Source organism: Mauremys mutica, chromosome 1, assembly GCF_020497125.1.
Source record: "Mauremys mutica isolate MM-2020 ecotype Southern chromosome 1, ASM2049712v1, whole genome shotgun sequence".
NCBI lineage: Eukaryota > Metazoa > Chordata > Testudines > Geoemydidae > Mauremys > Mauremys mutica.
This window is the reverse complement of record NC_059072.1, coordinates 284,939,365-284,966,450: the sequence shown is the minus strand read 5'-3', so window position 1 is coordinate 284,966,450 and position 27,086 is coordinate 284,939,365. Positions and strand designations below refer to the sequence as shown.

General features: G+C 40.9%; 1 protein-coding gene across 1 annotated transcript in view; it reads left to right on the top strand.

Annotated features, from left to right (window-relative positions):
- The window catches only part of LMO7 (LIM domain 7), a 188,383-nt gene that overhangs the window by 73,797 nt on the left and 87,500 nt on the right, over positions 1-27,086 (top strand). The window contains exon 5 of the mRNA XM_045011401.1: positions 20,923-21,029. Within this exon, the coding sequence (XP_044867336.1) occupies positions 20,923-21,029 (107 nt within the window). The remainder of the gene's footprint in view (positions 1-20,922; positions 21,030-27,086) is intronic.

Here is a 27,086-nt window from a genome sequence, read left to right as displayed (position 1 = left end):
GCTAACAGGGGCAGGCAGAAAGTGAATGCTGCACCACACCCTTCTCTCTCTCACGCTGTGTTATTTATGCCCCTGGCCCAGCCCATATCATATGAATGCGTCCTCTCCTCTCTTTATGGCCGTCCTGCTTGTGAGTTCCCCTTTAGGAAGTGGGAAGAGAAGATGTTTTTAAGCATCCATGATCACCTTTGATACTGTATTTTAACACAGTTCCAGCCTTCATATATGAAGGCATGTATGAAATAAGCCTATTTTAAATGACAGTGATGAGATTAATTACCTTTACTTCAGCTCTTTATCAGTGATATCCGCAGCACAAAGTTTCAGAATATAACAAGATTTGCTAGTCAATATAATGTGGGGTTCCCCCCCCATGAAAGCAAATTGTGTGTGTGTGTGTGTGTGTGTGTGTGTGTGTGTGTGTGTGTGTGTGTGTGTGTAAAAAAGCATTAAATACCGGGAAAGACAGTGACTGCAAATTTGTATAGTTCTAAATACTGGTGGTGTTTTTACTACATTTCATAAAAACAAGTACAGTACATGCATCACACATCTCTTTAGATTTTGTTCCTGATATTTCGGTTTGAGTTATCTTTTTGATTTGTGTTGACACAAGACTATAGATTGAAGCCTTTAAACTTACAGTAAAGTCATTTTGATGAAATAGTAAGAGCACTTAGCTACCATGTTTCAGAATGTGCAGTTTTAAATTAATTGCACGAATATCTTTGGACTTTGGCTCGCAGGCCTCAGGCTAAGAGGCTGTTCAATTGCAGTGTAGACTTTTGGGCACAGGCTGCAGCCTGAGCTCTGGGCCCTCCCACATTGCGGGGTCTAATAGCCTGAGCCCCAGCCTGAGCCTGAATGTCTACACTGCAATTCAACAGCCCCTTAGCATGAGCTGACAGAGCTGACACAGGGCAGCTGTGCTTGTCTACTTGCAGGGTGGGCATACCCTAATGCTTAAGACATGGATTTCCCAAACCTTGTCTATGTTTAGTGTAGACCTAAAAGCATATGTGCATGTTTAAAAATGTAATGTAGCTTGTCCTTATAGAAATATGTTTTATCTTCCATATTTTATTTTGATCAATGGTCCAGTACGAGGGCCTGAATGCGTTACCTGGCTAGGAAAGTGTTTATATCAGTCTTAGAAAATGTCCCTCATACTGGCAGTGTCAAGTGTAAATAGCAACCAATTTATTATTAACTTATTAGTTTTTATTATTATTTTGGTTAGTGAATCTTTATTAATGTAAAATCTCTCAATATTTCTACAAAATGTAATTACAAGTTAACACTGTTATTTCTGGTGTGGCTTCCTCTCATAGCAGAATCTGAAAGGCTTTGAGTCCCATGATATTTCTGCCCTCACAAGCAGTTCTTGTTCCACATTTAAGAAGCTTTATGAAACAAACCGTCCCTTAAATCAAATGGTGAAAATATGGATTTTTTTATTCTTAACAGACAAATGCATTATCTAAGAAAAATTATCACCTTTCAGAATGAAAACTAAGGAAATAAACTAAAACATGAATATCGAGTTTAGCTGAGAAATACATACGATCTACTTCTAACCAAAAGAACCTCAAACTGAAGATTTAAAAATAACACTTGAAAGGTGGAAGATTGATAAGGTTATTTGTGGAATCATAACTCACTACTTTTCCTGTATCCCACCCACAGTCTTACAGTGAATAGGTATATAACAAGTATTAAAATAACCCTAGAAACTTTTCACATTACTGAGTAACAAAGAAAAAGTTCTAAATCCATACACATGCTGGGTCTCAATTCTCTTCCCTTGCGAAGAAGTAGGCGGTCTTAATATTTAGAGATGAAGCATGCTATATATCCTCCCGTTACTGAACTGGGTATATTTAGTTCTTGATGTGGTCCACTGGTGTCTTGTGCTCTTCTGCTTGAGGATGTGTGGTATGTTTCAGCCTTGACTATAAACTTGTTTGTTACTGCCTAAACACTTTGAAATGCAGGGTGTGTATGTAAAGCGCATGGTGATATAAAATCTGTGGGATATTTTTAGTAACCACTGAAATTCTAGCAGGGTAAAAACCTAGCTTCACAGTAGGCTGTGATATAACCTGTAGTTTAATAATCTAATGTCACCTAGATCAGCACAGTTTAACTATCTAAAAGTAGTCATCTGCTTGATCATCTAGGGGTGTATGGTTCAGTTCCAAGTCCTCTTTATGCCAGGCTAGCAAATGCTGTGCATGTTTATGAATTGTATACAAAACCACAAAGTGTAGGGTTTGGTAGGTTTCTCAGGGTGCTGGGGATGAGAGCTTGCATTACAAACTGAAGCTTCAAGAGAATTTATTGGTACTCTGCTAATGGACCCCTAATTAAATGTACAAACATGACTTAAAATAACCTGTAAAGTAAATTTTAAACTAGGGTGCCATACTTAAATCCATAGTAAGACACCAAAGAAGTCTGATTTCCTCCTCAGCCCCCAAGAGTCAGGGCTGCCCAGAGGGTTCGGGGGCCTGGGGCAAAACAATTTTGGGGGCCCCTTCCATTAAAAACAAGTTGCAATACTATAGAATACTATATTCTCATGGGGGGCCCTGTGGGGCCCAGGGCAAATTGCCCCACTTGCCCTCCCACCCCCATCCTACCCCCGGCGGCCCTGGGAAAAATAAACATTTAAAAACCTTCCGCATCTCGGCACAAACCCAGTTTTGAGAGAACTTCTTTTCAAGTCACCTTTACAACATAAGAACATAAGAACATAAGAGAGGCCGTACCGGGTCAGACCAAAGGTCCATCTAGCCCAGTATCTGTCTACCGACAGTGGCCAATGCCAGGTGCCCCTGAGGGAGTGAACCTAAAAGGCAACGATCAAGTGATCTCTCTCCTGCCATCCATCTCCATCCTCTGACGAACAGAGGCTAGGGACACCATTCTTACCCATCCTGGCTAATAGCCATTTATGGACTTAGCCACCATGAATTTATCCAGTCCCCTTTTAAACATTGTTATAGTCCTAGCCTTCACAACCTCCTCAGGTAAGGAGTTCCACAAGTTGACTGTGCGCTGCGTGAAGAAGAACTTCCTTTTATTTGTTTTAAACCTGCTGCCTATTAATTTCATTTGGTGACCCCTAGTTCTTGTATTATGGGAATAAGTAAATAACTTTTCCTTATCCACTTTCTCAACATCACTCATGATTTTATATACCTCTATCATGTCCCCCCTTAGTCTCCTCTTTTCCAAACTGAAGAGTCCTAGCCTCTTTAATCTTTCCTCATATGGGACCCTCTCTAAACCCCTAATCATTTTAGTTGCTCTTTTCTGAACCTTTTCTAGTGCTAGAATATCTTTTTTGAGGTGAGGAGACCACATCTGTACACAGTATTCGAGATGTGGGCGTACCATGGATTTATATAAGGGCAATAATATATTCTCAGTCTTATTCTCTATCCCCTTTTTAATGATTCCTAACATCCTGTTTGCTTTTTTGACCGCCTCTGCACACTGCGTGGACATCTTCAGAGAACTATCCACGATAACTCCAAGATCTTTTTCCTGACTTGTTGTAGCTAAATTAGCCCCCATCATGTTGTATGTATAGTTGGGGTTATTTTTTCCAATGTGCATTACTTTACATTTATCCACATTAAATTTCATTTGCCATTTTGTTGCCCAATCACTTAGTTTTGTGAGATCTTTTTGAAGTTCTTCACAATCTGCTTTGGTCTTAACTATCTTGAGTAGTTTAGTATCATCTGCAAACTTTGCCACCTCACTGTTTACCCCTTTCTCCAGATCATTTATGAATAAATTGAATAGGATTGGTCCTAGGACTGACCCTTGGGGTTATCACTGGTTTTCAGCATCAGCTAGTGCTAAAAGGCACTAAAGCTCATTAAAAGGGTTGGACAGATATTTTCCATCAATACTCTTTTTGGATCGAAAACTAGGGGTTTTAAAAAGCAGAAAATATCACAGACAATGTCTGCTTTCCTTCAAAATTTGCTGTGGTTTTTTTAAGTGAAAAGCTGAAGTTAGTCTGCCAAAACCTGAACATGGTTTGGGGTTTCAGAAGTGTGTAGCCAAATATTTGCTGCTTGCAGTGTTTGATTGTTTAAAGAAACAATAAAAAAAATTCTGCTTAAAAAAAAAAAATCCAAAACTTTTGAACCACCTCAGCTTGTGACCAAACACCTGAGCCCATCCAGTCAGATTTTTCCAGGTTTCTGATACTCTGCTGGCTTCCTTGACTCATATCTGTCTCCATAACTTTGGGTTCATTTAGGTTAGAACATAAGAATGGCCATACTGGGTCAGACCAAAGGTCCATCCAGCTCGATATCCTGTTTACCGACAATGGCCAATGCCAGGTGCCCCAGAGGGAGTGAACCTAACAGGTAATGATCAAGTGATCTCTCTCTTGCCATCCATCTCCACTCTCTGACAAACAGAGGCTAGGGACACCATTCCTTACCCATCCTGGCTAATAGCCATTAATGGACTTAACCTCCATGCATTTATCTGTTTCCTAGAGACTGGCTCCAGGGGTCCCCCACAAACTGGAGATGGTTACTGTGGGGTTGTACATATTCCACGAACTGAGCATTTGAGCTTGTTCCAGAATCTGGGATGAGCCTATGTTGTGAAAACTGAAATGCTCAAAATAGAACATGCATGTGAATGGACACAGGGTGCTAAAATTAAATTAACCCAGGGTTCTCAAACTGGGGATCGGGATCCGTCATGTGGTCACAAGGTTATTAGTGGGGGTTGCGAGCTATCAGCCTCCACCTCAAACCCTGCTTTGCCTCCAGCATTTATAATAGTGTTACTTATATAAAAAAGTGGGTTTAATTTATAAGGGGGGGTTGCACTCAGAGGTTTGCTATGTGAAAGGGGTCACCAGTACAAAAGTTTGAGAATCACTGAATTAACCCCTCTGGAGCCTTGGGGAAAGGGGGGGGGGTCTCCTTGGTAGGGTTGGGAAGGAAGTAGGTGGTGTAGGATATTGCTCTTCTCATGTGATCCCTCCCCCATGGCTCTCTTGGCTCTATCACTGTTAAACTAAAGTGGCTAATTTTAATGAAGCTACCCTCCCCTGACGTGAATCTCCCTATGGCACTGAAATTAAATGTAGACTATAATTTTGGCATTTGAGGAGTGAAAGGGATGGTAGCCCTAAGGGAAAAGATAACAGCTTATCTCTTTGTGTTAAATAGCTGTCTGCAAGCCTCAAACTGCTGAATGAGCTTTAGGGAAGGGAAGGCTGTGCCTCCCCAAACAGCCTGGCCCTGCCCCCTATCCGACCCCCACTCACTTCCTGCCCCCTGATTGCCCCCCTCAGAATCCCTGACCCACCCTGCTCCTTGTCCCCTGACCGCCGCACCCCGCCCCCCCAAAGGAGGCACCGGGCGATGGGTGGGGGGAGCCGCTGACATTCTCGTAAGGGCCCCGGGCCAGGGCAAATTGCCCCGCTTGCCCCTCCCTCTGGGCGGCCCTGCCAAGAGGTGCTAACATTTGCACATCTTGCAAAGCATGTTGCTAGATAGGATGCATGGTCTGACTGTTTACCTAGCAACACAGTCAACTGTAGTCTAGTATGTACTGTTTTGTTGTATGCTATTTTTATTTCCTTAAACATTTTATGACTAGCAATATGTTTGTAAGGAAACATTCCTAACTAAATGATGATATGACAACTTACACTTTTCTGCATGATTATGTTAGTGACATTTTATGCTTTAACTTAAATTCCAAAATATCTCCTGATTTTTTTTTTAATATTGCAGCAGTTCATAGTATCTGTGCTAAACTAAAAAGATATTTATAAGCAGGACACATGTTGTTCTCTCTCCCGCTTGTCACAGGCTCTTTTGTTGAAAGATTCATATCTATCCGCTTTTTGGTGCAAAGATAAATTTAAATGAGTTGCAAGAGGTGATAGTTTCATTAAAATTCAGTGCTTGAACTGGACAGATATGCTGCTCACCTTTCTATTCTGTTGAGATTCTCATACCATTTCTATCACTGTGATACAAATACCTAAACATCTTGCCTTAGCTACATACCTCCCTGTGTCCTACTACTTATTTCTGTGATGGCATGTGTGAAAAAGAACTAATGAAGAAGCTGGCAGCATTAATACTGCTTTGAGCAGTTTGAGTTGCTGCTAGACCTTGCTTTCTTCCTACATAGTACAAGAATTAGGCTGGACCTGTGAGAGCTTGTTGCTAGCACAAGAGCTTAGATGTTGCTGAGATGTGCAGCCCTTTCAGTTCCTGCTCAGTGGTCCGCAAAGCCTTGAGTATCCTACATACAACGTCCAGTAAGCTGCAATCCATGGAGTACAGCTTGTACAAAGCAAGCTAATTCAGAAGGTGAACTGAGGTGTTTTTTTTTTTTTTAAGGAAAGCAGGGGTAGGGAGTGGGAGATCTCAGAATGTTCTTAAATGCAGAGGGAGCAGTTACCGCCCTGCACCTTTTAAGCAGGGAGTGGGGGCTGGCTGGCTGGCTGGCCGAGTGAAGGGACCAGTGCTTTATAGCTGGGGGGAGGAGGGCGGTTGGGGACTCCTATGATTGGTACGGCAGGGAGCCAACCCCCCCCCCCATTCTTATAGCCCACCTTAACCTTCCTACAAAGGGGAATGGATGGTAAGATCCCAACAATGGATTTGTTGGAGGGACCTGTAGGGGAAAAAGAGAGGGAGCTGATGGAAGCCCCCCAGGTAATTATGGAATAAACATGGGTTACCTGCACTGTACACTGTTATCTGCTGGGTAGTCCCAAACATCTAATAATAAAGTTGTGGTCTGATTAAGCCCATGCCAAATGTCTCCTGTCCTTCTTTCGGCATAGCCAGACAATCACAATCTGGAGATTAAACGAGCAGAGAATCTGTGACAGATACTGTGTTGGTATGTGAGAAGAAGGAGCAAGCCAACATTTCTTTACTGCTACAAGTACTGTGTAAGAATATAGTAATTTGGTGTCAGTTCTCTTGTGGTGAATTATAAACTATATCGACAAAACTGAAAAGCCTGTTTGTGTGATGGGGACCCCTGGGGTGCAACCTGGACTGTGGGACCACTGAGACATCCAAACCCAACAGCTTGGGCTGTCTCTCGCACTGTGGTGCTGATGTCAAGCTACAAGTCTCTGACAGACACTTAACTTACATAGCCATCCACAGGCAGGGACACACCCAACTGAGTTACTTGAATCATCTCCTAGCCACTCATGAACCATCAATAGAGAAGCTTCAGCCAATTCCCCACCAAATCACCAGCCTTGCACCCCAGAACTGTACCATCTTGCACTGCTCAAGGCTCCCTTGGTCAATGTAAAATCATTAATAAGTTCACCACTTCTTCATAGGAAAGTGGACATGCATCAGCCTTTGTAATCTGAGCTGCAATTACCCAAGCACTTCAACCAAACACACAGTTTCTAGGTAAAATATAAAACAGATTTATTAATTACAGAAAGATAGATTTTAAGTGATTATAAGTAGCAGGCATAACAACCAAAGTTGGTTACATAGGAAAAAAGTTAATTTACACTCTAAATTCTAACTTAAACAGACTAAGCAAGATTTGAATCAGTCTCACCTAACTGATGGTACAAGCATCTTGCAGTTCCTCAAGACAGACTGGACTCCTTTACAGCCTGGGACCAATCTCCCTAGTTCAAAGTCTTTGTCTTCCAGACACTGAGATGGAAAGGGGAGGGTGGGCAGAGGCCAATTGATGATGTTACTGTCCCTCTTTTATACTTTTTTCCAGCTGCTAGAGAGATCCTTGCTGTGACGTGGGTTAGTCTGCCCTCATTGCATACGTGCCTTCTCTTAGAAGTGTCTGGGATTGATGATTTTTCTTGATGGGCTGTTAATGCTGTCTGTCCCTCCTTTGTTGCAACTGACAGGTTGGCTGTGGGTATTTCCAAACCTCAACATATTTCAGTAGCATGTAAAGTAATACTTCATATACAATGATAATATGTACAATCCAACAGGATGTTAAGGTTCAACAGATTGACTTTTTGAATACCTCACCAGGCATACTTTGTATAAAACACATCATAATCATATGACAGTGGTGAATATGCAGGTTCCAGGGTGCTACTTTGAGGTACAGAGTATCACAGTATGCAAAAGTGGGAAAAAAACTTAATTGCTTTGCCAGCACCATCCATGTTTCAGAGGCAAACTGAAAGTTTTTTAATCTCCTGAGACTTTCTGAGTAATAAAGTTTAGCCTTCAGGTGGATTACTGTCATTCTGACTATATGTAGTAGGTTAACCTGGTGTCCCAGTAGCTTATGCATATTTAGCTTGTAAACTCCTGTTTTTAGAAACTGTCAAGAGTGAAAAATACATGGTTTGATTTTCTTTACTCTCACATGCATGCAAGTAACTGGCAGCAAAGTTTGTTTAAAATGTATTTATCAGAACAAGCAAGGCTCAGTAAGTTGTCCTTTATCCACTATTTACGTTGTATATTGGTTAAAGTAAAACTTTTTCAAGTGTGTATTTCTTATCCTATTTCTTACTTTATAGTATAGTACCTTGTTATAGGAAAGGCCTAGAATGGCTACACAGAACCTGTGTTCAGTGTAAAATACTTGATTAAATTAAGTCACACATGTAAATAGTGATTTTAAACTTTAATATTCCCCTTTGAAGTATTAAAGTTTACAAAACACATTTTTCCATAATATATCATGGTGGTTCATATTGCAGGTTAGATTAAACAATATTGTTACCTAAAGCACTGAGCTAATGGGAAAGCTTATAGACTGCAAGAATTTTTGTTTATCCTTTAGAATATCATGAACAATAAACTTGAACGTACTTTCTAGAAATTGAATGCCGAAAGTGAATTCGCCACATATTGTACAAACACTGGGTAGAATCAATCGTGTCCTGAATTCAGGGGATTCCTCAACTGGCAAGAGCTAACATAAGCTGTTCTACAGAGTCACTTGTCGCTCTGCAGGCTATGCAGGGGGCATGCAGAGAGAGGGGAAGGAACACATGGCACTTCATCTGATCCCTGACCTGTGCACCACTCCCTGTTGGACCCAGGGGCGGCTCTAGACATTTTGCCGCCCCAAGCACGGTGGCATGCCGCGGGGGGCGCTCTGCCGGTCCCGCAACTCCGGTGGACTTCCCGCAGGCGTGCCTGCGGACGGTCTGCTGGTCCCGCAGCTCCACCGGAGCCGCGGGACCAGCAGACCCTCCGCAGGCACGCTGCCGAAGGCAGCCTGCCTGCTGCCCTCCCAGCGACCGGCAGAGCGCCCCCTGCGGCATGCCGCCCCAAGCACACACTTGGCGTGCTGGGGCCTGGAGCCGCCCCTGATTGGACCACTGCAGCTGGGATAAGTTAGGTCAATACTTTGTTGATCTAAGCTGTGTCAGGCGTCATTTTGGCTGCAGTGGTACAGAACTGGACGGGAGGAGGAAAGTCATTCCGCTCAACCCCTTTGGTGTTTAGTTGCAGCTGAGGATTAAGTTCATTAATTACATCGTACAACACCATTCCACGGTAAGTAGGTGGTAGTATGCCATTTTTCATAGAGTCCAAAGTCAGAAGGGGCCATTGTGACAATGTGGTCTGATCTCTGGTATAACCCAAGCCATAGGACTTCCCCAAAATAGTTCCTAGAGCATAGATTTTTAGAAAAACATACAGTCTTTACTTAAAAATTGTCCGTGATTGAGAATCCACTACCACCCTTGGTAAATTACTCTCATTATTGAAAATGTTCACTTTGTTTCCAATCTGAATTTGTTAGCTTTATCTTTCAGCCATTAGGTCATGTCATGACTTTCTCTGCTAGATTGAAGAGTCCGTGATTAATTATTCGCTTCCCATGTGGGTACTTATAGGCTGTAATCAAATCACCTCTTAACCTTCTCTTTGTTAAGCTAAATAGACCCAGTAAGCTCAATCTATCACTAAAAAGCACGTTTTCTAATCTTTCAATGATTCTTGTAGCCCTTCTGTGAACCCTCTCCAACTTATCAACATCCTTCCTGAATTGTGAACACCAGAACTGGTGGTCACATCAGTGCCAAATAGGAAGGTAAAACAACCTCTCTACTCCTAATTGAGATTCCCCTGTTTATGCATCCTACAATTACATTAGCCCCTTTTGGACATAGCATCGCACTGGGAGTTCATGTTCAGCTGGTTATCCACTATGATGCCAAGTCCTTTTCAGAGTCCTTGCTTTCCAGGATAGTGTCCCTCATTGTATAAGTATGGGCTACGTTCTTTGTTCCTAGATGTACACGTTTACATTTAACCATATTGAAACATATTGTTTGCTTGTGCCCAGTTCACCAAGCGATCCAGAATGCTCTTTATCAGTGACCTGTCCTCTTAATTATTTAGCCCTTCCCCAATTTTTGTCATCTGCACATTTTTTTTTAGCTTTTATGGTTTCTTCCAAGTCATTGATGAAAATCTTAAATAGCATAGGTCCAAGAACAAATCCCACTAGAAACACATCCAATAGATAATGATTCCCAGTTTATAATTACATTTTGAGATATAATTGTATATAGTTCTAGTTTTTAAATCAAAATGTCATGTTGTACCAAGTCAAATGCCTAAAAGAAGTTTAAGGCAATGACTACATTATAAATTATTTTGGTATAACTTATGCTGCTCAGGGGTGTGAATTATCCACACCCTGGAGTGATGTAAGTTATACTGACCTAAGCGCTGGTGTAGACAGCACTATGTCAGCGGGAGAGCATCTCCCACCAACATAGCTACCACCTCTTGTGGAGGCAAGAGTTAAGCCAACAGGAGAGCTCTCTCCCATTGGCTTAGAGCATCTTCACCAGAAGCATCAGTGAAGCTGCACCACTGTGAATGATGTAATGTAGACATAGCCTCAGTATACTATATCAACATTATTATCTTTATCAGCCAAACTTGTAATATTCCAGTTAGTTTGACAGGATATATTTTCTATAAACCCAGGTTGATTGGCATTAATTATGTTACTCTTCTTTAATGCTTTATTAATTGAGTGTCATGCCAGTCGCTCCATTATTTTACCTGGGATTGATTTCAGACGGACAAGTCTGTAATTACTGGGTCATCCCATTTATCTCTTTTTTTAAATGGCACAACAGTAGCTTTCTCCCTTTTTTTTGTGGAACTTCCCTGGTGTTCCAAGATGATTGAATATCAACATTAATGTTCCAGCGAGCTCCTTAGTCAGTTTTTTTTAAATTCTTGGATGCAAGTTACGTGGATCTGTTGATATTGAAAATGTCTACTTGAGTAGCTGCTGCTTAACATCCTCCTGAGATAATGTTATGTTATCATATATAACTACATCATTTGTTTTTCCCCCCAAATACACAATAAATATTTTTGTTCAACACTACTACCTTTTCTGCATTATTACTGACAATTCTACCATTTCCATCTACTAATGGATCAATATCATTGTTAAGATTCTTTTTGTTCCTAATACTCTCCATGTTGTCCTTATCTGTGCTGGCCATAGATTTCCCCTTGTCCCTTTGCTTCCTTTGTCAATAAGGGTAAGGAATATGAATCAGATATTTAGTAACCTGTTGAAAGACACAACAGACTAGCATTCAAATTTAGGAATTCCTGGCTCCCAGTCCTGTGATAACATCTTGAGGCCAACCCCCTCTTTACATTATAATATGAAAACTAATAATAATCTGAACACACCTGTGATAAACAGCTAGTCATTCATCTTGTTTATCAAGATTATTTTATGGATTTCTTCCCCCCACCCTGTTTATTAATTTAAATGTGTTGCTATCATATGGTACTATTGCAAAATGCGGCTCCAAGTTCTGTCCTAAATTAAATCCAGTAACATGGGCCTTATAATTGGCATAATTGACTTTGGGTGTATGGAAACAAATATTTATACTTTTTAAACACCTTATTTGTGGCTGAAATATGCCTTTTTTGACTGAATATTCCCAAGTATCTGCAAGCAGGCTTCCTGTGGAACGTGTAGGTTGCATGGCTTACACCTCCAAAGCTGTGTATGTACTTAGAGTATCATAAATACTGTACTAAGAAATAGCATATTTTTAGTGGGTAACATGATGCCACTGGTCTGTGTGCCTGTCTGAGTATATTACAAAAGTCCCATTGTGACTTCAGTAGTTTAAAAGTAAAAATGTTTTCATTATAACCTTCTTTCCCCCGCCCCCATGCCACACTTGTTATTTTCCAATACCTTTTAGAATGAAATTGTTCATGCTTGATTTCTTCCCAAAGGTGAAATATATGGAAGATTTGAGCTAATCCTGTACATCTGTTTGTTGCTGTGTGATATGGTGAAAGGAGTGTGTTTTGTTCCTGCTTTTAAAATTTGTAACCACTGTGTTTTGGGGGAATAACTCAAATTTTTTGCATCTTGAAACTACCCACTTTGGATGCACATCTGTGCTGTAACTAATGAATAATGCTTGATTAGTTAAGTTCTGGAGGCAGACAATACGTTATATGTTTGTGTAATTGTGGGAGCTGGCCCCAATTGCAGACTTTAAAGCCTGCTGGCGAGCTCTCCTAGTCCTGGACTGTAACAGTAGGGTCCTCAAGAAAGAGTGCCTGCTGAAAGCATTCCTGATGAGCAAAGTGTCCCTTATGCCTCATTCATGTAGCTCTTCAAAGCATGGCAGATTTTTAATCCTGCAGTTGTTGCTTGACATACCAGAACTCTAAGCAACCCAGAACTGAATGCCTGGTCAGGAGAGCTTTCAAAGTTCTGCAAAGAGACCACTCTATCACTCCCACCCAGCTGCACATTTCCTGAATTTCGGATGCTTCATTGTGCAATCTTAGCATCACTTTACCTTTTTTCTTTGCAGTTGAGTAGAAATTAAAGAAGTTCTGGCACTAACTCCCCATCCAGGTGAATATGTGGTACTTGAACACACAAAAACCCTGGTTCATAGTTCTTAGGGTGATGTGTTCCTTTATGAAAGTCATAAATTGGCAAAAGAAACTTACTTGAGTTCAGTAGGTCTAATTCTGTGTTTGCTTGCATTTCAGTTAACTGAAATGGCAGAAGATCCCAATCTATGGGTTGGAGGATTATATACTCTTTTTGTATTGTCCTATGGAAACTGTTTCTTCCCCTCCCGCCCCAAACTCCAAGTACATTTTCCCTACACCCCTATTTTTTAAAGAGCCCTTGAATTCTAAAGATGTGACAACTTGTGTTTCTGCTAATGTTAAAAAGCTGTTTGCCCCGGCTAAATGACAGGACCTCGCTGCACTTCAGTATATGTATAAAACCTCAGAAACTGTTCCATAAGGTGAACATATGCTTCCCACCCAGCATGACTAAACTCCAAAGAAAGCAAGTCTGTTTCAATGTAAATAAGCTCTGGATTCCCTTCCCCCATCATAGTGACAACTAATCAGGGAGCCATAACTGTAAACTGGATGATTTTTCTAGTTTAAGTTCAATTCATAAATGTAAATTGATGTTAATGTAATCAGCATATTCCCTTATGTCTAAAAGCCACAAGGTAAGTCAAAATAAGACTGTAGTTCCATCTTCTCTTATTTAGAGACCTCTTTGTAACAGACTGGACCATGAGCCCACTCTAACTCCCTTATTTCAAACCCCGATACAAGTGTTCTATCTAGCTTATTTGGTTTGCCAAGATCTTTCTATTCTCTTGTATCCTTCAATTGCTTTTTCTTTTTTATGGATTTTTTTATTGTGCTTTCCATTTCTCAGTCCTGTTTGTTCTTTTCCCTCCCTCTTTACAGTACTTTCCTCTCCCTCTCTCAGTTCTTTTGTTCTCTGCTTTATGTTGCTCCTCTTATTTGCTCTTGTTCTACTGTACATCTCTGCTCCCTAGTGCTGCCACCTGCTTCCCTGTTCATCCATGCTGCTCGCTTCCATTTTAGGGGCTTTCTTCCCCTTCTCCATATTTTAGCTGAGGGCTCTGTTCTCCCAACCCTCCCTACTGCTGTTTGTTTCACACCTTCCCTACCACAGTGCTACATAGTGCTGCTTCCTGGCTCTTACAATAGAGATTGCAGAGAGCAGCACTAACACAGTACCGTATAGCAAAGCCTCAGCAGCAGAAGCAGGAATAACTGTGTGACTAGCAATCCCCTGTGGCAGAGCAGAGAGACTGGTGCACCCCTGGAAGGGTGTGGCATCTTCCCTCATTCCTGAGATATGTAGCATTTAAATTCCTGCTTGGGGGTTCTGAAAGCATAGATTATATTTCTCACCACAGGTTGGGAATCTATTAGTATCCCATCGCATTATCTTGGGATGTGGCTTACTTTGATTCATGCAAAATGAAATTGAATTCTAATATTTCCATGCAAGTCAGCATTTGTGGTGTAATCTTTATAGTTTTAATGAAACTGGAATCCTACGTGAAGCAGCTGAAATGGCTTTGTTTCCTTTTTTGCATATAACATCCCACCAAACTGCATTTAAATTTCGTGTCTGACCTTCAGTCTTAAATTCTCACAATTAAGCCTCATAGTTGTATAAAATGGTGTATAACACCAGTGCTGACCTGAGGTAATTTGAGCACAATGGGATTAGGACTAGGATTGCAGAACATCTTTCAAATTTCAAGTAGTATCAAACCTTTAATGTTGTTAAAATGCAGTTATGTTATGAAAAGTAACTCCCTAAAATAAGTTTATAGGCTCCATTTGTCTGTGTCTTTCACATCCATTTTTTTTCAGTTGCACTAGTAAAATGATGGCTTTCTAACCACGTGCTCTGCAAACATTAACATGGGATCTGAAAGTTAAAACATTATTCTCTCTTGCTGTGCCATCTGTTCAAGATGTTGCGCTTAGAATTTAGTTAATTCATTTTGGTATAAGAATGGGGTTTTATTCTGCCTTAATCTCCCATATCTGAATTTACCCTGCAGTATAAACAGGAGTAAAAAGCAGCATAAACTTTTTTTTAGCTAGAAAACTACACAGATGTGACATGAAATAGACATGCAGTACGTCTATTCAGTAAACTGCTGTTTTTACTTTGTCGTCTTTCTAACCATAAAGAGTCAAAAAGCTTAAGACCAGAAGGGGCCACTACATAATCTAGTCTGACCTCCATTACATCACAAGCTACCGGCACCGTCTAGCCACCTCCACACTAAACCCAGCAACCAAAATTAGACCCTCCTGGAGACTAAGCTATTGTGTGCCACAGGCACAGAATAGAAGATACTGAGCTGCACCAATGGTAGGGAATTAAATGAGAATTTTTAGTACCACTTCTCAGCATTAGCCGACCCTGCCCAATGTCCCTCTCCAGCTGTGGCCATCTCAGATGCTTCATGGGAAGAAAACCCACCCAACTTTTTTTTTGGGAGGGGGGGGAAGATGGGGGAAAGGAAGGGATTGCTCAGTGGTTTGAGCATTGGCCTGCTAAACCCAAGGTTGTGAGTTCAATCCTTGAGGGGGGCCATTTAGGGATCTGGGGCAAAAATCTGTCTGAGGATTGGTCCTGCTTTGAGCAGGGGGTTGGACTAGATGACCACTTGAGGTCCCTTCCAACCCTGATATTCTATCCTCCTAGGAAGAAGGAATCCCTTCCCCTGACCCCTGAAGGTGACTAGCAGAAGTCCTGATGCTTGAGGAATGGTCTAGACTCTAGATAATACTTAGTCCTGCCATGAGTGTGGGGGACTAGACTAGATGACCTCTCAAGTTCCCTTCCAGTCCTATGATTCTATGAGATTTTACAAACATAAGCCATGAACCAGAAGGGACAAACAAGGCTACTGATTTCTGCCCCCTCACCACAAGCAACCCATCATGCAATCACAAGCTTGTCAAGCTATCTTAAAACTAGTTAAGTTGTTTGCCCCACAACTCCTATTGGGAGGCTGGTTCAGAGCCATAGAGAGAGAACTTGCATAATAAACTACACTGCTATTTTTGAGTTCTGGTAATTATTTCTTACAACCTTGTTGACTGATTTTTATTTATTTTGTGAGGAGAGGTGTTGATCTAATACCTGACTAGATGCATCCCATTCTATTATAACATCACTACTGTTCCTGCTCCTACATTTTAAGGAGATGCTGTCAAGCTTGCAGTTCATTTGGGTCACTTTCACTTATTTTTAATAACCCCATAGGAACTTGGATAAAAATCAGATAACTGATTTTAATGTATTTTATTTGTGTAAGAATTTAAAATGGCTGCTAGCTATTTGGAAAGACATTTCTTGGCTTTGGTGCACTAGCATGATGACATTCTAATGCTCCGCAATCTTATAAGAACGGCCATACTGGGTCAGACCAAAGTTCCATCTGGCCCAGTATTCTATCTTTTGACAGTGCCCAATACCAGGTGCTTCAGACTAAATGAACAGAACAGGTAATCATCAAGTGATCCTTCCTCTGTCGCCCCTTCTCAGCTTCTGGCAAACCAGGGGCTAGGGGCCCTTCAGCGTATGGATTTGCATCACTGTCCATCCTGGCTAATAGCCATTGATGGACCTATCCTCAATGAATTTATCTAGTTCTTGTGAACGTTGTTATAGTCTTGGCCTTCACAACATCCTCTGGCAAAGAGTTCCAGGGGTTGACTGTGCACTGTGTGAAGAAATACTTCCTTTTGTTTGTTTAAACTTGCTGCCTGTTCGTTTCATTTGCTGACCCCTAGTTCTTTTGTTATGAAGAGTAAATAACACTTCCTTATTTACTTTCTCCACACAAGTCATGATCTGATAGTCTCTATCATATCCCCCCTTAGTAATCTCTTTTCCAAGCTGAAAAGTCCCAGTCTTATTAATCTCTTCTTGTATGGTAGCTGTTCCATACTCCTAATCATTTTTATTGCCCTACTCTATACCTTGTCCAATTCCAGTATGTCTTTTTTGAGATGAGGCAACCAGATCTGAATGCAGTATTCAAGTTATGAGCATACCATGGATTTATATAGAGGCAACATGATATTTTCTGTCATCTTATCTATCCCTTTTTCATTGATTCTCAACATTTCTCTTTGCTTTTTTGACTGACACTGCACATTGAGTGTATGTTTTCAGAGAAATATCCACAATGACTCCAAGATCTCTCTTGAGTGGTAACATAATTTAGACCCCATCATTTTATACGTATACTTGAGATTATGTTCTCCAATGTGCATTACTTTGCTTTTATCAACATTGAATTTCATTGCCATTTTGTTGCCCAGTCATCTGGTTTTGTGAGATCCCTTTGTAACTCTTCGCAGTCTGCTTTGGACATAACTGTCTTGACTAGATTTGTATCATCTGCAAATTTTGCCACCTCACTGTTTTACCCCTTTTTTCCAGATCCTTTATGAATATGTTGAACAGTACTGGTCCCAATACAGACCCTTTGGGGACACAACTATTTACCTCTCTCCATTCTGAAAACTGTATTTATTCCTACCCTTTGTTTCTTGTCTTTAATCAGTTACTGATCCATGAGGAGAACCTTCCCTCTTATCCCATGACAGCTTATTTTGCTTAAGAGACTTTGGTGAGGGACCTTGTCAAAGGCTTTCTGAAAATCTAAGTACGCTATATCCACTGGATTCCCTTGTCCATGTGCTTGTTGACCCCCCTCAAAGAATTCTAATAGATTGGTGAGGCATGATTTCCCTTTACAAAAAACATGTTGACTCTTCCCCAACAAACCGTGTCCATCTGTGTATCTAATAATTCTGTTCTTTACTGTATTTTCAACCAATTTACCTGATAATGAAGTTTAGGTGTACCTACCTGTAATTGCTAGGATCGCTTTTGGAGCTTTTTAAAAAAAAATTAGCGTCACATTAGCTATCCAATCATCTGGTACAAAAGCTGATTTAAATGATAGGTTACATGCCATGGTTAGTAGTTATTCAATTTCACACTTGAGCTCCTTGAGAACTCTTGGGTGAATACCATCTGGTCCTGGTGACTTCTTATTGTTTAATTTCTCAGTTTGTTCCAAAACCTTTTACATATTACTGTTTAATTTATCAGTTTGTTCCCAAACCTCCTCTAATGACACCTCAATCCTGAGATTTATCACCTCAAAAGTATGTCTCAAGCTTGGGAATCTCCCTTACATTCTCAGTTGTGAAGACCAATGCAATGAATTCATTTAGTTTCTCCACAAAGGCCTTATCTTCCTTGAGTGCTCCTTTAGCATCTTGATCATCCAGTGGCCCCCCTGGCTGTTTAGCAGGCTTCCCGCTTCTGATGTCCTAAAACATTTTTTTGCTGTTACTTTTTGAGTCGTTGTCATGAATAAATATCGTCCAGCTTCTTCAGAATTAATTTTGTGTGTGTACACAGCTTTTCTCCTCTCTCAACCTAACCAGCAACTTTGGCTTTTCTGTTTGTCAGCAAGACCCAATTGTCAGCAAGACCCAATTTTCTTTTCTCTGACCCCTTCCTTCCTTGCTTATCTGCACATTCTGATCCCATTTCACATTTTATTTGGAAAATCCAGTAATTTTGGATTCTTCTCTTCTGATTTTTGTATCTCCACCCAGTGAAAAGATGCCACCTTTGTTCAACTCCTGAGTGCACCCTTATGACGCCAGCCCCACCCCCAGGGTAACTGCTCATTCTTTCACAGAAGCTCAGTAATAGTTTTATCCCCTGCTTTTCTTGGACTCCCTAGGCCTTTAAACAATTCCTAGTTTAGTTGTCTAGTCTCTCAGCTCCTCCTATCTTTCAGTGTCATTCTTCAAACAGAGTGCCTCATGGTTACTCTTTCCAGCTGTTGTACTGTTCAGGGTAATGGGGTCCTTTCTGGACACTTCTGTCCCTGAAGCATTCTACAGGCCAATGTACAGTGTGTGTTCCCCATTTCATTGACGCTTTTGAGGCCCCATTCAGTTTATAAAAATCACTGAAGGCAAAGGTATGCTCTGAGTTTCGATAAGTTTGCCTTCCTGTCTGATTTAAATAAATTTGTAGGCCTGAACAAACTGGCAGTGCACCTCAGGCGCCAGATTGAAGCTGCCTCTTATGTGGGTGCACTGGATGGAGGAGAGAGAGCATGAGAGCCTTTCCTCACAGTACACCCACCCAAGAGGCAGCTATAATATCACTGCTTGTTCAGCAGCACACTCAGTTGAGGGGTGGGGGGGTGGGGGCAGGGTTGTGATTATGGCCCTGCCTCTTCCCAACTGTGCAGTGGCAATGAACACTTTTTATAGTGGTGGTGCTGAAAGCCAGCTAAGGAAACTCTAAAGCAGTGGTCCCCAAACTTTTTACCTCATGCCCCTCCCACCCCCAGAGCCATGGCTCCGGAAGGGGGGACACGGACAAGGGTAAGGGTGCCAAGGCTCAGGCCGCAGCTGGGGGTTTGCCTGGGGCTGGCAGTCAGGGCCTAGAGCTCGGGGTGCTGCAGCACCTCCCTCACCCTTCGTTCCTGTGCCTATGCCAGTGTGCCGCTCTTTCCCCTGATTCCACCCTCTCCCCTCTGCAATAGGGGAACAGCCTACACTTGGAGGCATTATGCTTCTGATTCCATGGGCCTCCATGTCCAGTGAAGATTGGGGTCTATGACATATGGTATAAGAACGGCCGTACCGGGTCAGACCAAAGGTCCATCTAGCCCAGTATCTGTCTACCGACAGTGGCCAATGCCAGGTGCCCCAGAGGGAGTGAACCTAACAGGCAATGATCAAGTGATCTCTCTCCTGCCATCCATCCATCCATCTCCATCCTCTGACGAACAGAGGCTAGGGACACCATTTACAATATAATATAACACTGTCTACATGTTAAATGTTATACAAGCATTTTCCTGAAATGAAGCTTGAATTTATCCATTAATAAATATGCTAAGACCTACTAGAGTCTAAAGACCTACAAAAACTGTAGTTCACTTATTAAACTGCTTTGTATTCGATTCTACTGACACTTTTTTTTTTAAAGTGGGGTGGGGGGGGGAGCTTTTATAATGTAAATTATTGAGCTCTTGCTTCCAGGGAGAGCAAAAAGGGGGAAAGGCTGTTTTAAGATGGTACTGAGTTGATGAAATGGCTGTTTTACAGACTGTGCAAAGTCTGACCTAGTACTTTAAGTACAGAAACTTTGAATGACATAGCTATATTAGCTTATGAATTAAGTAACATTAGCCTCCCCTCTCCTGTAACCCTTTTTCCCATGTTGAGTTGTGAAGTGTGTGCAAAGGGAAATTCTTCTGTTTATATAATAGTGTTCAATATTAACGAGAAGGAATTTCTTGTAAATTGCTTGTTGATTATGAAGTAGAAAGTGAATTAATGAATTGTGCAATCTTTACAGTTCTGTATTGGTTACCCTGTCTTTACTAGGCAGTTGTCTGTAGCAGGTGCAATGAGTGAATACTGTACCGCTCCTATATTTTATAGTGCCATACTATAAAAAAATATTTTTGCTGCTTCCTTGATCATGCAGTTTGGTTTCTCTCTCTCTCTCTCAAGAGCCTGCTCAGCAACCAAACCCAGATTCCAGGTGCCGTATTCCACAATCATTCTGTAATCTGTAATCATAGAAACAGAATGTTCCTCCTCTTATTCCTCCATTGCCAACAGTTTCTGGGTGGGTGAATGTCAGTAGCTGGAGTTATTTTTAAAGGCGAGAGGTGAGGCTTGTCGTGCAAAGCTAGAAAGAGGGCGTTTGTTTGTAGAGCAGAACTGACATCAAAGTGCAGATTACTGCCTACTGGCTAGCCACTTGCCTTATACCAGGTAATCTTTAACGTGTGTGTCAGTCACAAAGATTGCAACTAGCCCAGCCACGTATATGAAATATTGCTAGTATTTATGATCTGGAAGATTGCTTTTTTTTTTTCTTTCCATGAGCTGGACTTTGAAACTTAGACATTCATACTAATCAACTTGCAATACCTGCTCAGTGCTGCTTAACTAAGCAATCACTTTCCACTTTTCTTCACAGGATAATATAAATGTTTTTCTGAAAGCTTGTGAAAATATTGGATTGAAAGAAGCTCAGCTTTTTCATCCTGGTGATCTTCAGGATTTGTCCAGTCGAGTTACTGTCAAGTAAGTTTTTCCACTTAATATTTTTAAAGTTAGCTAATATGTTTTACAGTCAGAGTTTTTTAAAATGTTTGACTAGAAAATTCTTGCTTAAAACAGCTAGCAACAGAGCAATTTTGAAGCAGTGTAGCTCAGAATGGTCTTAGCTTTGTTAAAATTATTAGGTTAGGTCTGATATAATTAGTGCGAATATATCCTGTAGAGAACCTTACTTTGTAATTTAAAATTAGTATTTTTATACCTACCAGTATACTGGGTTGCTAATTAATATTTAGTGTTTAAAGATGTGAAGCAGAAACTGTTCTGTTACAATTTAATTTTAGAATAAACTCTGTAGGTGAATTGTGTACTATAATAACCAGAAGGTGCTAAAATAGATTTTAAAAATATTTCTTGATTTATTTGTTTAAATTTTGAAATCAGTAGTTTAAAATTTTTTTCAAGGATTAGACTAGTAATTTGTGGCATTCAGATGAGTTGCTGTGGGGTATGAGTATTGTATTTTTGAAGGACCACACTTCTCTCCAATTCAAAGGTTTGTTACTGAACGTCACACTTCAGAGTGGGGAGAGAAACAGGAACGAAGTACAATGTATTCAGGCCACTAGATGTTGGATTACACTCAGAGTAATTGTTATGTTTATAGATGACAGTATTTTCCCATGAAATAGACATGTTTGTTCTTGCAATATAACTCATAGCTTCCCATAACTTTAGGACTCAGGCTTTTCTCATTTGAATGAGAGTTCTGTTATTAACTTCAGTGAGAAAAGGATAGAGCCCTTAATAAGCTTCCAAGAACTCGGTAGTTAACAGGTGTTACTAAGGTAAATATGGCATGCAGCAAATCTTTCCTTGGGCTATTTAGCTTTGTAGTGCTTGGCACCTTTGTTCAATTCCAGTAGGGGAAAGGGGACAATGGGTGGGGACAGAAATTGACTAGCTTAAATTCTAGGATACTTACTGAATACAAATGTCCTTCGATTTTGTAGAATTGATTGAGTTGGTGGGAACCCTTTATGTATTTATTTTTTATTTTTATTTTAAAAAACAATTTTTTTGTAAAGGTGATGAGGAAAAAGTGTGAAACAACCCAGCTTTTTCAATTTGGAAGATTCTCGTATCGATTGCTTGCGTGGGAATATGCTGAAATGTTCTTCATGTCCATTGCAAAATGAAACTTAATTCAGGATTAAACTCTTGTGCTTATGATAGCAAGATGCTTCTAAAATATTTGAGGATTTATTTGGTCTGATGATTTTGTGGATGATGATTTAGCTGCTGCGTTTCAAAATGTTGGCATACTTCTTGAGTGACTTTATGCAGTGCAAGGAGCTAAGATGTTTGTAAACTCTGCCTTACTGTAATTATTCACAAGTCTCCAAATCCCTATTTTAGTCTAGATTGATTTTAAAATCTAGCTAAGAGTAATTTTAAATGGTGTGTGATTAGTCAGTCTTCAGCAAAGTAAATTCTGACAATCTGAAACCTGAGGGAGGTCAGATAGTAAGCTAGCAAACTGTTGTGCAAGGTATGTTGTCCAACTTGTCTGAGTACTAAGCACAAGTCACAAAAGTAGCAGGCGTGCCTGGGTGGTGGTGGTCAGCCATGAAATGAAAGACGTACTTATATGGCACCCATTAGTATCTGTGATACCTGAGCATGTCAGTCTTTAATGTATTTATTCTCAAACACCCCTGTGTGATAGGGCAGTAGTGTTAGACCCATTTTACATATAGGGAACTAAGGCACAGTGTGTCTAAGTGCCTTGTCCAAAGTCTCTCAGGAAATCTCAGTTTTCACCAACAAGGTTAGTAATGACTGGGACCTCTAACATAGTGAACGCCAGTGAAAATGAGGTAGGGTCTGAGGATAAAATTGGGAAAGAACAAGTTTAAAATTACTTCGACAATTTAGATGTCTTTATGTCACCTGGGCCTGATGAAATACCTCCTCAGTCAGCTCCTTGAGAGTTCCAGGATGTATCTGAGCCATTAGCAATTATCTTCAAAAACTCATGGAAGACGAGAGAGATTCCAGAGGACTGGAAGAGAGCAAATATGGTGCCCATCTATAAAAAGGGAAATATAGAGAGCCCAGGGACTTCCACACCAGTCAGCTTAACTTTGTTACCCAAAAATGGAGTAAATAATCAAGCAATCAGTTTGCAAACACAGAAAAGATATGGAAATGAGCAACAAGGAATAGATCACTAAATGATTACCTGTTCTGTTAATTCCTTCTGGGGCACTTGGCATTGGCCGCTGTCGGAAGACAGGATATTGGGCTAGATGGACCTTTGGTCTGACCCAGTCTGGCCATTCTTATGTTCTTAAAGTGATAAGTAACAGTCAGCATGGACTTTTCAAAAACAAATCATGTCAAACCAACTTAATAGCTTTCTTTGACAGAGTTACAAGCCATATGGGTGCGGAGTGGAGGGGGGAAGCAACAGATGTGTGATGCATCTTGACTTTAGTATGGCTTTTGATACTGTCTAACACGGTTCTCAAGACACAATTTTTGGTGGCCTCAGAGTGCAGCTAACAACTTTTGCTGGTGGCCACTCACACTTAATTCGCTTTAGGAAAAACAGTTAAATATGCACATATACACGTCCAAATTGTTGTAATTTATTAATTGCTAGCTAGTAAGTCTGCTGTGAAAAGTGATACTTGTATGTTTGTTAATATCACTTTTCACAGCAGATTGTCCCAAGGCTTGACAGGGCTGAGTAAAATTAAGCCCTGGGGGAGATGGGGTGGGGGAGCTGGAGCCCAAAGTCCTGTGGCCAGAGCCTCCTGCCCCACTGCCTCGCCACCCCATGGCTGAAGCCCAAAGCCTGAACCCCACCACCCCTGGGAAGGTGGGGAACTCAGTGGCTGCCTGGTCCTCCAGCATTGTGCCCCAGGTGCCTCCACAGGGGGAGTAGGGTCCAACCACTGCTGGCGGCAGCAGCAGCAGCAATCAACACCAAGGCGGTGCATCCAGGAGCAACAGGGAGGGACTGCTACTTTGTCCCCCCCACTCTCCCAATAACAGCCCAGGAGGCTGTGGCCACAAAAAAAAAGCCCCTGGCGGCCACATTTGAGAAACGCTGGTCTAGCATGAACCTCTCATAGGCAAACTAGGGAAATACAACCTAGATGGAGCTACTATACGGTGGGTGCATTATATACCTCTCCCTCGATATAACACAAATTCAGATATAACGTGGTAAAGCAGTGCTCCTGGTGGCGGGGGCGGGTAGGGCTGCGCACTCCGGTGGACCACAGCAAATTCAATGTAACATGGTTTCACCTATAACGTGGTAAGATTTTTTTGGCTCCCGAGGACAGCGTTATATCGAGGTAGAGGTGTACTCTCTGGAACAGTTTTCCAACCAGTTATCAGTGGTTCATAGTCAAGCTGGAAGGGCATATTGAGTGGGGTCCCAAAAGGATCGGTCCTGGGTCCAGTTCTGTTCAATATCGTCTTCAGTGATTTAGATAATGGCATAGAGAGCATACTTATAAAGTTTTTGGATGATACCATGTGCTTTGGAGGATAGGATTAAAATTCAAAATGATCTGGGCAAACTGGAGAAATGGTCAGAAGTAAATAGGATAAAATTCAGTAAGGAGAACAGCAAAGTACTCCACTTATGGAGAACAATTGCACACATACAAAATGGGAAATGACTGCCTAGGAAGGACATTAGAAAAAACTTTCTTACTGTCAGGGTAGTTAAGCACTGGAACAAATTACCTGGGGAGATTGTGGAATCTCCATCATTGGAGATTTTAAGAACAGATTAGACAAACACCTGTCAGGAATGGTCTAGTTTTTATTTAGTCCTGCCATGAGTGCAGGGAACTGGACTAGTTAACCTCTCAAGGTCCTTTCCAGTCCTACGATTCTATGACTTGAGCCCAAATCTCCCAAATCCCAAGTCCTAGGCTAGTTCTCTAACCACTTGTCTATCCTTCCTTTTAATTGTCTTTGAGAACTTTTCCTTTAACACCCCTAGTTCCTCTCCTAGTTCCTGGAGAAAGAAAAGTGGGATCAAATATGGGTGTGTCATATAGTAATGTAAAGTAGTATCTTAACCCCACCATGCAACAGGGCCGCATCTATTCAATTAGTAGGAAAAGTAGGTTTAACCATTGATCATTTTTATGATTCACGTACGAGTATACAGAAAGATTAGAGCAGAATAGAAATACTTGCATACCATACCGTCATGCTTTTTTAATTTGATTCAATACAAATTCAACTTTCTGTATGACCTGTATCATATGATAGCTCTATAATATGTCTAAAATGCTCAGACATTTCAGTTTGACCACATCGTAAAGCAGTAAATTGAATATCCTGGCAAATTTTGGCACACTTAAAACTTAAGTTAGGAGAGAGTGAGTGAGTGGTCATTTCCTGCCAAACTTCTGATAGAGCTTTACACTAGGATAACTCTTCATCAGAAAGTTGATCAAATTTCATGCAATCACCCTGGAGGCAAGGCAGTCTCTTGCAGAGAGTTCCCAGATAAAATAATAAGGTTGTCAGCAGATTAGCAGTATGTGCTGAATAAGTGACTCTCTCTAAATGGTCTTTAAAAAAAATATTAGGTTTCTGACATACACTGTATATAATTCCACCTGTGTGTGTGTGTGTCATATGTGTGTGTGTGTGTCATATGTGTGTGTGTGTGTGTGTGTGTGTGTATGTATATATATGTGTATGTATATGTGTGTATAAAGTGTGTATATATATATAGTATGTATATATACTTGCCTCAAATTGGTACACTGTTATTGTCATGTTAGGAATTTCAATGCTGTTTCTCATATACCATATGAGGTGAGCTTGTTCCAAATTAGTATGCATTTTGTTTTGATGCTAATGAATTATTCCTTGTTTACATTGTTTTGTATAAAGTTTTGTTGTCCTAAAGAGACAAAGATTTTTTTATATAGTAGAACCTCAGAGTTATGGATTTATCAGTCAACCAGACACCATGTGGAACCGAAAGTAATCATTCAGGCAGCAGTGGAGACAAAAACAAAACAGCAAGTCCTGTAAGGCCTCAAGGCTTCAGCCATGTAGGGTTTGGGTTGCAGGGGATCAGGGCTCCAGGCATGGGGAGGTCGGCTCAGGGCTTCTGACCCTCAATAGCACTAGGGCTCAGGGCTTTAGAACTGGGGGAATGCCGAGGCTCGGGGCTTCAGTCCCTCAGCTCCGTTCACAGCTTCTACCCTGTGGGGGTTGCCAGGGCTCAGTGCTTCAGTATTATCCAAATTCTGGTATTTATATGTGTAGGCGATTGCAAATCTCTTATACCACGGCAGTTAAGTGACTAGAAGAGCAGTAGTATGACATGGGAAATATATCGGCATGAATGACTTTCTGCCAGTGAAGATGGGAACAGGGATTAGTGTCTGATATTTATGGCTCAGTTTTTCTGTAAATCTCGAGAAATTATTGGCTATTGGTGTAGTATAGCAATGTGTCATGTCTAAAATAAATGATCGAGGTGGCACCATCCATCATACAGCATCCCAAAGAGTTTTGTGCATTTCTTCTTCTTTCATGGTTGGTTATTTAGTTAAATGTATATGTATCTCTGTTCATTCTCTTCAGTGTGTGTAATTTATTGCTACAATTTTTTTAGCCTAAACATTTATTATACTTAGAACTAAATGAGATGGTATTATTCTTAAACCCACCAACTTCTCAATTGCTTTTAATCTGAAATAGCATTGGGTTGCCTTTCGGATTCATTTGGTTCTTTTCAATTATATCAGCTTGAGTGTAACATGAGCTCAGTGACTTTCATTTAGCAACATAGTTACTATTTAAAAACCTTGAGTATTTCTTACCAAGTTCTTTTTAAAATGACGCACCCAGTTGTTCCCAGTTGTAGCAGGGTTCTTACAAAAATAGTTCAATAGCTTTAAAATTACCAGAGTTACCTCAGTGAGATGTCAAATTTCAAATGTTCTTATTGATACTAGAGATTCTAATATTGGGCTTCCTAGTTATTCAACTGCTATGTATGGTCAAGAATAGGGATTGTCTGTC